The sequence below is a fragment of the Dermacentor albipictus genome, chromosome 2 (assembly GCF_038994185.2).
Source record: "Dermacentor albipictus isolate Rhodes 1998 colony chromosome 2, USDA_Dalb.pri_finalv2, whole genome shotgun sequence".
Lineage (NCBI taxonomy): Eukaryota > Metazoa > Arthropoda > Arachnida > Ixodida > Ixodidae > Dermacentor > Dermacentor albipictus.
In genome coordinates, this window is record NC_091822.1 from 61,111,233 (window position 1) to 61,122,737 (window position 11,505).

The 11,505-nt window shown below is 46.7% G+C and overlaps 1 protein-coding gene across 1 annotated transcript in view; it reads right to left on the reverse strand.

The window, feature by feature from the left end:
* The window catches only part of LOC135909000 (uncharacterized), a 50,603-nt gene extending 40,191 nt beyond the window's left edge, over positions 1 to 10,412 (reverse strand). Inside the window, exons 1-3 of the mRNA XM_065440864.2 lie at positions 10,204 to 10,412; positions 9,174 to 9,314; positions 4,878 to 5,030 (exon numbers count right to left, since the gene is read on the reverse strand). Coding sequence (XP_065296936.1) covers positions 4,878 to 5,030; positions 9,174 to 9,314; positions 10,204 to 10,257 — 348 coding nt within the window. The 5' untranslated portion in view covers positions 10,258 to 10,412. The remainder of the gene's footprint in view (positions 1 to 4,877; positions 5,031 to 9,173; positions 9,315 to 10,203) is intronic.
* Between the last annotated feature and the right edge of the window lie 1,093 nt (positions 10,413 to 11,505).

Genomic DNA, 11,505 nt, shown 5'->3' on the forward strand with positions numbered 1-11,505 from the left:
GTCTTTACACCTGCCGCAGGCTGCTTCTAAAGTAGGACACGCAGGCTCATTTTGTGTACAACCATGCGGACATTCATGCGCAGCAATGGCCGAGCTGGAGGAGGAGATGCGCGCTGACCTGAGCCTCTACCCTCCGCACCCCCCCCCCCCCCCCATCCCACAACGCATCTGACTATGCTGCCACTCGCTCACCTTCGTGCCCCCCCCCCCTCGCCTTGCGCAACTTTGATCAGTGACCTCCAAGATTGAACGCGCGGGAAAATAGCGCGTATCTAGCCGCTTCTTTCTGGGCTCACCCTCACACACTTTCTCTCTCCCACAAGATACGGTGGCCGGGGCGTGATATTATTGCACTTGTACTTAGTACGAAGCATCACGGCGACAGTGGTGGTGAAAATTTGCCTATATTGTCCGTGTAGTTACTATCGTAATAAAAAAAAGTCGCAGTTTCGCCCGAAAGAGGAAGTATCGATTGCGCTAGCAAATCCATGGGATAGCTGTACTAAGTAAAGATAGTAGTTATATCGAGCGTATAGATGTGTAAACATAGGCATACTAACTAGACTAACAAGCATTGTCTCACGCGCGCACACGAACATGAACACATCTCACTCGATGACCGCGGAAACGCTGTCAAAATGGTGGAGTAAGGCAACGTTCACACTTTGGAAGCGGCAAGCGGGCGCAAAGGCCAAAGCGGGCGGAAAATATTTTCCGCGCATTTCCAAGATGTACACATTTGTTTCGCCACTGCAGCGGAAACCACTGCCGCTTTCGCCTACGTCCATCTAGTCTGCGTGCGTTTGTCCGCCTGGTGGCGCTGTTCATTGCACCATTTCGAGCGGTATCTTTATTCATCGGCCCATCAATTATTAAAAGCTATCATTTCGCGCGACTGCGTGCGTCGCCGTTAACTTTCGTCTACCATCAAAGAGGAAGAAGACACGGTTTCGATGCTTTTGGCTAGTTTTTCCTACAAATGGACAATGAACAACCAAATATGTTAAATTTTACGACCGGATGTTTACATGCTAGTGCAGCTTCTAGTGAAGCAGACCTGCTGTCCGCTTCACCGTGCCGAAAAAAAATCGAACCTAGAGCGATTGGGCGGATTTGGGCGATTGGGCGGAAGCAGGCGGATTTTGTGTTGCCATTTCCGCCTGCTCCGAGACCAAGTGTGAACGTGTAGCCTAAGCGCCGCAGCAGCAGCGAGCTAGTTGACCTTCATGCTTCCGCTCGCATCAACGCGGGCTAAGCCGCGAGAACTAAGCGCGCTGTGGTCTGTATACGCGCGCGGGCGCCCGGTCCGCCTGGAGGGAAGCGCGCCCTCCACTCATCTCTACCCGTCCCCCGGAGCCTTGTGCGTGACGAAAGACGGAGCGCTTGCTCGTCGCTTTCCTCCCTTTCGCTCGCGAGACTGAGCAGCGATCATCGGCTCAACCTCGCGCACTTTCACTCACGCATACAGCATACGGCGCGCGGCGACAATTTTAACGCGATAACGTTAAGGGCCCCGTGTCGCAGAAAATCCGGCGCCCTGCGTCAGACGTCGTTTCAGCAAAAAGAATGTCGAACCACGCGCACCCAGGTCATCCATGTGGCGCACAGAAGTTACTGAAGTAATTGAATTTCTCAAGCTAGCATACGTAGAAAAATCGTAAAGTACGACTTACACACAACCTACACAAGATACAGTCGGATTGTAATTTGAATATACGAGAAAACACAACGAGAAAAAAACCCGTAAGCCCCTTTTCCAGCGTTTCTACCATTCATAGAGCGGCCATGCCCTCCCACATTTGCGCGCGCAAATCTCAAACGCCATAAAGCGGCGCGCACGGTTCTTTGCAACACCTCTAGATGGCGCTGGCCTTTTCGCATTGAGGCTTATGCAAGAGGCCGCTTTTCTACCTAAGGCTCGCCTTCGTGCACAGCGTTCACCGCCAGCATTTCTGGGTAAACATTACGCTTACACGAGCTGCAGTTGCTCGGATCATTGAATGCCAGAATGTGAAACTTCAGCATCCTCCAAATGTTTATCGCCCTAGGACTTTATACGGAACCTCATGGCGACGCCAACTGCAGAAATGCGCTTGGAGTGTCCCTATAATTGCTATCGCAATAAAACCACGAGAAACAATGACCCCCACGCCAAGTGGCTAGCAATAGCTTTTTTTAAAAATCTAATTGGTGCGTACAAGAACATCTTTCATCTTCAGCCTATTTTTATGTCCATTGCAGGACGAACGCTTTTCCCATCGATGTCCACAAAGCCCTATATAACGCTAGCGGATTCCAACTGTTGCGCCCACTAATTACAGGAGTAATTCTCAGTATAAGCCTGCTCATGTGGTTTTGGACTGATTCAATTAAGCTTGTTAGGACTCCTTGACTCGGATCCAAGGTGTACATATATAGTGCCAACAGCGTGCTAGTTTCGAACGCTGCATGTCTTGTTGACCTTGTGGCGTGCTGCAATTCCGAACACTCGCTGCATCGTATATAATATGCCTCCAATTCCCATTCAATCGCTCTGACAAATCGTTTCGGGCATTTACCAAACAAAGCAGCTTGTATTATTCGTCAATAAAAATCAAGTTAGGTTGTTGGGTTTTACGCCCCAGAACCACGATATGATAATGAGGCACGCCGTATAGTAAAGGACTATGGATTAATTATGATAACCTGGCTTTCATCGATGTGCACTCAATACACAATACACGGGCGTTCTTGCATTTCGCCCCTATCGAAATGCGGCCACCGCGGCCAGGATTCGATCCCGCGACCTCGTGTTTTAAGTGTTTTGGGGTCGCCACGCTGCTGTTGCCGTTATTTATGATTGGTGTGTCATTGATGTCTGTCATAGTTTTACACGCCGCCGTAATTCTACCTTCGCTATGCAGTCGTCTTGTCGATCTCGTCAGAATAGACGAGCTTACGTCATCCACATGCACATAATTGCCTCACACGGAGGATGGTTTAGTTCCATGTGTTTATATTTTGTACAACCTCAAAAGAGGCGCGATAGCCAGCCAACCACAAAATGCTTCCCATAACCGTAATTTTCACTGTACAGGGTCCTGAATATATGGGTGCGCGTGTTCAAAAAAATATGTTGCGCTCACCGCTGCACTTTTCTTGCTCAAATTTTGCAGAACGATCGCATTTTGGCGTCGACATCGTTTAGTATAAAACTTGTTTATCGAAGAAATATATAAGCTTATATAACACATTGTTTACACTATTACACATTGTCTACACATAACACATTGTTTACACTGCTATCACTTATATCTTTGCAACCATACCACGCATACGCCTTACTTTGGTATTACTGTGTAGAGGAAAAGCCGTAACTAGGTCATTCATCTTTTGCATGCAGACATGGCGCTGTTTTGCGCCAGGCATGATGCTCTCCCTCTGCTTTCATAGAGGCACAGATTGGCAGTACTTTTGCCGATCCGAGCCAAAGCGGTCGCGTTTGAGAAAGCTCTCACAGCCATTGTAGTTACAATCCATCGAACTCAAACGTGCACTCATCAGGGGTTACAAGACCTACAGGTGTGGAAAATGTTGCAGACATATTTCATGCTTGCTCAGTTATGACACCCAAGCGTTCGAAACGTAGGGTACGGAAACGGCGTGAGAAGTCTCTGGCAGCAAGGCAGAGAGTTATCGAGGCATTTGACCACGGCGGGACGTGTCCGTCCCCACAGGGAGCGAAAGCGCATGCAGTAAGGAGCCCTAACCATTTACGAGTTCGGTGGGCTCTAGCGGCAAATGACTGCCTCGCGTGCCAGCAACAGGGTGCCATTTCTTTATCTTGGTGCACAAACATCATTTGCAAAACAAACGGGCCCACTAGGGATAGGCAGCGAGCACGATTGTAAAATTAGGTTAAGATACTGCCACTAGCTTTTATATGAGTTAGACGTGTAAGCCTATTAATGGACTGAGAAATGTAACTTTCGTGTTTGGTTACTTTATTCCTGCGCCCTATATTGACCATATACCACCTGCAGCATGCACAAGACGTTCAACGTAGTCCACTGCGGCAGCGTCCCTGGTATAGCCTATTTGTTTTGTTTGTTTGTTTTTGTTGTATTAGAGGACTTTCTTCCCGCCAAGATTGCAGAAAGCGTAATCATAGTACACTGATATGATGTTTTCACAACAACGCACAAAGAGTTCAATATACTTTCGTAATGTATTCCTCCACATGTGTGCTCAATATTACGTATTTTTCCCCAAGTAGAAGGAGCGAGAAGCTAGTAAGGGTTTTCGTCGTGTTTTATCCTCTTCCGACAGGATCCCGTGCTCAAAGAAACGCTGAGCCACAAATTAAAGCCGAGAAGTGTTTCCCTTTTGAGAACACGCATCTAGTAATGTTGAGATCGCCATTACTGCTCGCTAAGTAGATCTTTCCCAAAAGCAATCATAATAATGTTGCTCTTCGAAGGCGCCCGGGAGAGGGCAAGGTGGCTCACCGGCTGTAGCATTCTGCTGGCGACAATGAAGATGCCGGTTCAATTCGCCATCTTGATTGCCGCATTGTGATAGGGATGATGTACGAGAACGCCAATGTAGCATGCTTTGGGTGAAGGAGAGCTCCAGGTGGCTGATGTTAAACTGGAAAACAAACTGCGACGCGCTTCACAGCCTGTGTAGGTTTCACATGATGTTAAACTGGAAAACAAACTGCGACGCCCTTCACAGCCTGTGTAGGTTTCAGATGTTAAACCTCTGAATTTTTAAAATCTTAGTACAGCGTTCCCTTGGCATTTGCTTTCACTCATGACCAACGTCATAGCAAATTGAAGCACCGACGACAACCTGGTGTATGTCACGTGTATGCGAAAGAGAAAAGACGTTCTCACGTTCCAGCACATGGTCTCGAGCGGCGTGATCTGTAGGCTGTTGGCGGCGTGGTAGACGTCGATGACGTTCTGAACATTGATGTCAGCGTGACCTGTTCGCATGTACTCCACGATCACTCGGAAGGTCTTGTCATCGACGCCCTTGATGTGAATCTGTAGGCCAAGTTTGAAGATGTTTCTTGCGGCAGCATAAATGAGTAGTTAGGGCAATGTACAGTCTGAATCGCACTTCTCTAAAGTAGTCGAGCGGCAAGCGGCGGACTGTGCCTTCCCCAGTACGGCCCCGTGGTAGCTTTTTGCTAAGGTGTAGTTATGTTTGTCCTACAACGCATGCGACTGGACCCAGCATGCGGCGTGACCATGCGTGGTCTTATTGTGACATCAGCCTCTGCTTCTTTTTCCCTTTGCGTTTGAAAAAAATGGCGGCAAAGTCAGCTGATTGACCACTCCAGAGAAGTGTGATTCTGATAATACAGGGAATTTTGCAGCGTACGACACGCATACCTATCTAAATGTATATGCATATCACATGCGCACTTTCACAAATGTGAGGCAGGAACACTTACAGGACAGGAAAGTTCCCATTGCGACATCTCGAGAATTTCTGATTTACTGTTCAACGATGTGTTTGAAAGATTGTTGTGTTGCAAAACTCACTCGCTCTAAAATATTTTCGCATGCTTGGGCTATTTTTCGAGAGAGATTGTTACCAAATTTGCTAGGTTGGATCGTCGCAAACCTAAACAACGCGGAACAGTGACGAGGACAGCAGTGAAGGCAAATAAAAGTTCGCACACAGAATTGGTTATTTTGCTGTACTGGTAGCGCATTCATTAAAGCCTATTTTTGCGCTCCCTCAGCAGCGTGCCACGAATTTCGGCACCGACTGCTCAGAGATTGATCGGTATATAGTAAACGGATAAAAAGAATGCATTTACATTCACTAGCAGACAGGTAATGCAAAAATGGGTGCTTGTCAAATTGACAAATAAAAGTAAACCTAAAATTCCTTCTCATTTCCCCTTTAAAGGGCTCGGGAATCCCTGTGCAAGGTCGTCTTTAAATACCGCCCCTCACATGAAGTAGCCAACGCCGAATTCGAACCCGGGATACTGTGCTCTGTAGCACAGTCGCTGGCCCACCGCGGCAGATTGTAGCAATGTTCGTACAGTCGTGAACAATAAACATGGCAACACCGAATCCGTCATAACATACCTCACACAAATTGTAGACTCGACCGTTCCCTGCGGAATTGGGACGTTGCATTTATTCAGAGACGTTCTGCAGAAATGGCGAGGTACTGAGAGATCGTTTTAAACGGTAGGTTGGAACATAGCCTCAAACCAGCACGCCACGCTGCTCTCCTCTTTGCATCGTTGCGTACGCATCGCCGTTTATCCCAGAGGCAGCTTGGAAGGGCCGCGGTGTCCGAACATCGCCGGAAAGCTGCCGGGCCGACGCCGCTCATCACGCGCTGTGTTGCTTCAGAAAATAAAGTTCCCTATTGCAGAGAGTAGTTATTCATTTTTCAGCTTTCTCGAGTAACCGAGGTCTTCTTTCACAGGCGCCACTCGAGCCCTAATAGCCCGCATATTCTTTCAACGCGTCGCGTGCGACTGGTTGACCGTGGCGATTTCACGGCCACTGTCATCGAGTCGCTTTATCGACTACTCCATAATAAGAGGAAGCTTTAGCTCTGGCCCAACTCCGACGCGGCCTATTCAAATACATGCAAAACGAAAAAATGCTTTTCTGAGATAACCCCTGGACCAATTTTAACGAAATTTGTTGCATTGGAGAAAGAAGGTAAATTCTAGTGACTGCCGGATGCGGAATTTTGATTTAAGGCCTGAAGTTTGTTAAAACGATTTTCAAAAATTCGTAAGCTTGAAAAAATGGAAGCACAAAGTTTAGATAATAATAGCTCTGCAATCAAAAACGAATATCGTGGTTCTCTAAATGGTACCCATTAGACCATTGAAAGCGGACATATTTATTAGGTCATTTTTTATATTACGTGAATTTGTTACGTTGTGCAGAAATGCTCTGCAAAACTTGTATTCATACATTACTAAATTTTTCGAGGTTCATGTCTAACATATCACTTTTGTCCGCTTTAGATGTACTATCACATGTAATTCCCAGAATTGTGGTATGGTTTTTCTGTGCTGAGTTACAGAGTTCAAAACTTCATAGTTTCGTTTCCCAAAAACGTTTGATTTTTCCCAATTTCTAATAAAAAATTGACAACCTAAATCGAAAATTCCAAATCAGCAGTCACAAGATTTTAAGTTTGTCATTTAAATGCAGCAAACCTCGTCAACTTTGGTGCAGTGGTTGCCGAGAAAAACGAATTCTCCTTTTACATGTATTTAATAGGAGCACCCGAGCTAACGCTTCCTCTTAAGGGCCTTCCTTTCGAGCGATTTTAAGTTCTTTATTTCGTACCTGATGCCCAGGTGCCAGGTAATCAATGCTTAGAAAGTCATACTGCGACAATTTTAGGAGCAGGTAAGTTAGCAAAACATCTTTCCTCGGAAGTGCGGCTCACCGCATGGCATACGAAGACACCTCTGATTGTTGCCACTTGCATGATACCTTGATAGAGTTCCTGGTTAGATGCCCAATGACAACTCTTCACACGTATATTACGTATCTACAATGCTCACACTTCATTCGCCTCCTATTCCGGTTGCGGGCAGAGCCCTGGCAGCGCACTTAGGCCCGTCGCCTTTCGTAGTTGCGGCTATATCGATGCTCAGTTAACTCAGTAACGACACGCCAAGAAGTTTCCCAGTCACAAAAATTTGCTGAGGCCGCACCGGAAAACGTGCAAACGTGGCACACGTCGTCAACAGCACGTTCGCTGTGCACCCTCCAGCGCGATCCCACATACCAGCATCGCGCCAGCCGATAGACGGCGCTGTGATCGAAAAATGGCGGAAGCCTTGATAAAATGGTCTGTACGTAACGACTACTAAGTTCTATAACAATGATACAAGAAACGCATGAAAAAAATGAAATTGTTGAACGGTCTGACAAATGAATTGTTGAATGGTGCTGAGATGGAAATGCATGCAAAACAGCTTTCCCGCTCTATATTTCATTTGATGGGTCATCGTCACATTCCGCACTGATGTATGGCTACTACAGCCTGTCGAATGTAAACTGGTGCGCTCCATTCTTGTAGTGCTCGTTTAGGTACTACGTTAAGCTAAAAGGAGTCAGGCCAACAAGCGCCAGACACCCTTGCATATGGCCCATCAAGACGCTCAGTAGACCATGAATATTTATGGACCGACTAGTTCAGCAACGTGTACTTCTATCAAGGCGCGTTGGTGAAGAAATCGAAAAAAAGATGAGCGAAGTGCAGTTATGTCGTCTGTTGACAGCTTCATAGCCTTTTATTTATGAAGTTATTTGTTTGTTCTAACTTCAGGGCCAGAGTTAATATTATCAGAGGCATCAGTACTAGAAGGAACGTTCCTTCTGGTCAGTGGTCGAAATTACAAACCCATTCATTCGTAACAGCCGTTTGTCACTGGCCAGACGCTTTCGCTAGTGCTTCCATCATCACCAGTAGTTGCCACCCACCTTATGAAGTGTTGTTTTGGACGCTGTTCCTTTGAACAGTGCTTTTTGAACACTGGACACTGCTTTTGACCGCTGTTTTTGAACACTACTCGTCCGAAAAGTGTACAAGGTTTGTGAATACGAGCTTGGCTTCTGTTAAATTTCTTTCGAACGTAGTTGACCCGCTACTACCTCGGTCCTTAAGTATGCCGAGCTTGACACTTTGAGATTGGAATCGATCCTGCTATTTGACTATACATCCTGTCTCGAACATCGGCATACATAATTTTGCAGCGAACGATTGGCTATAGTTCCATTGTATATCACAGAGCAAGGACTGGTACTGACGTGCACCCAAGCAGCATAACACGCTTGATTCCCAATGGCCAATTAGATTTCTCTCCAGTGGGAGCAGCAGCCAAGAGACGAGGGCAACACATTCCCCTATATTTCAATTTTAACCCCAGCCCGCCTTCCTTGGTAGGGAATGAGGCAGCATGCCAGGCGTTAACATTTAGTACTAGGCACACTATAGTACATCATGGAGGCAAAACCGTTTTGCATTCCATCGAGTGAGTAATGACTATAGCTCACCCTACAAAAGTAGGGCTGTGCTTTATTTATTTTATTTTTGATAAACTGCAGTTCAGAGACAACACATTGTCTGGATGTTTCTTTTGGACTAATGTTCATCTTCGGCACTATTTAATCATAGAAGCTCACCCTGGGAATGGTGTCCCCCCTCTGGACGTTCACGATGTCCCTGATTATGGGGCTGTGATCGCAGAGCACCGCTGTTGGCAGCAGGTAGTCGTTCTCCTTCATCCGTATAACGCTGACACAGTTCAGTGAGCCGTCGGCCGTCTGCAAATAACCACGAGCAAATGTGGCGTTTTAAGAGGGTGGGCCACTCAGGGTGTGACCTATGGCCTTATTTTATATGCCTAGGCTTCAGGATGTAGCAACTGCGACAGAACTCCTAGCGCTCTTCATCCTTTAACAGAAATATCACGAGAAGAGCTCCGTCCTTCAAAACGTTGTCACCGGCTTCATCAGAAGGTATGAGAGCTAGAAAACTGACAAGAGGCGGGAAAAAAAGAAGAACGCTTATAAAGTTATGCCGACGGAAAGCGAGGATGAAAAATCACGGATATCGAGAAAGAAAATTTCTGTGGCACCTACCAGTAGGATATTTAGATGGATATATGAATGAAATATCGCGTCATAACGTATTTTATCAATTTTTTTTTCAGCCCCGTACTATCCTCCTACATTCGTTGAGACCTGTTATCATGCGGCGAAAAAGAATACAATGGGGAGGAAAAGAGTCGACGGAGTAATTTTTTCAGCCAAAATTCTCCGTTCGCTTCCTCTTAGTGCTACCTTCACCAAGCCGAAATAGTATGATGTGAAGAATGCTTCTCAATTACTCCAAGCCCACCTTGGGCGTGAATAAACCTGCCTAAACATCTGTATTATGCATTCAAAATACTACTTTTGCCTTAGGATACTGTTAGCACCAGGCCTCTCGCTTCAACGTGTGTTCGACACCTTAAATTAGGCGACCTCCAACGCTATAGGCGTGCGGGAAGACTGCGGGAGTGAAGCGACCAGCCGTCTCGGCTCATCCATCTTTGCGCCCAAGATGCGGCGCGTGGCCCGCGTATGCGCTCAGCCGCGCGGACAGCTTTGCACAGCCACAGCCTGCAGGTAGACGAGGCGGTGTAAGATGAGCGTAAAACGGGACACTCACGGCGTTCATGGCCTCCTTGGCGAATCCACCGCTGCCGGTGCTGTTCTCGGCCATGGCGGTGACGGGGGCTCGCTGTGGCCGACGGGCCCGCCGACCGCGCTGCCGCGACTCAGAGCCCGGGCACACCCGACCGCCGCCGGCCCATCGGTGGTGAGGCGCCGCCGCAAGAGGCCCCCGTTTGACGCTTCTGCTTCTTCTTCTTTCTTATCGCGTGTGTGGCTCTTACCCACTGTGGCGGACTGGGGGTCAAGGAGTGAATGGATTGTTCCAATTTATAGTGAAGAACTTTCCGAACGTCTACGAATTTAGCGCTGCATAACGTGGAATTATCGGTTAAAATAAAATCAGTAAAGTCACATCGAACAAATAACAGTTCATTTAATAGCGCACAAAAAGGAAAACATAAAACTTAGCCGGGCATTCAGCCATATTCTGTAAGAATTTTTGGGACTGCGGAACATAAGCGTCCCTGTGGCTGAATCGCAAAGCGGAGACGCCAAACGAAAGAATTACAAGTTCTATTGAGTCCAGGCCAAATCATTGAAGAAGTATTTCCACTACCATTTTTCTTGCCGTGGAAAAGCGGCGACAAGATAGAAGGAAGTGATGGATTGTTTCTTCCTCATTAGAAAACGAGCAGATAGGAGAGGGAACCAAACCCGACCTGTGTAAGTAGAAATCCAGGGAAGAAACGCGGGCAATGTATTTTTTTTTAGAGAAACCTCAAGTATCTCTTTGTTACAGGATTCACTACGTCAGGGAAATTCCAGTTGCTTATAATCTGGAGAAATAGTCAGAACTGGGTTTTATAAGGCTTTCACAATTGATCCCATCAGAAATCTAGCCGCCGTGATATGTGGTTTCACTGGCAGAACAGGAAGGACCGCGTCCAGGAGTCATGCCTTTGCCAGCGAATTGGCAGTTTCGTTAACAAAGTTTTATTACCGGGTACCCAGATCAAATGAACACATTGCTTATGTGCAGGGACTAGCAAGTGAAAACAGTTTTAGCATGGGCGGATTACTACTAGCGGTAAGGGAAGAGCACACAGACAGTGAGTCAGTAATAAAAGCAGATGTTTCAGTCGTTTGGTCCAACTTTTGTAAAGCTTGGATTACTGCTGTAAACTCAACCAGAAAAACAGGCACATCAGTCATCGTAAAAAAAAAAAAGAGCTGGTCGAGTGCAACGCAAAATATTCCAATGACAGTTTTTTAGTCGCACTGAGAAGCATCTGTCGCAGTGATTATGTCCGTTGCTAGAGTGTTTAGATGGCCTTGTATGCCGTTTAAGATGCCGTAA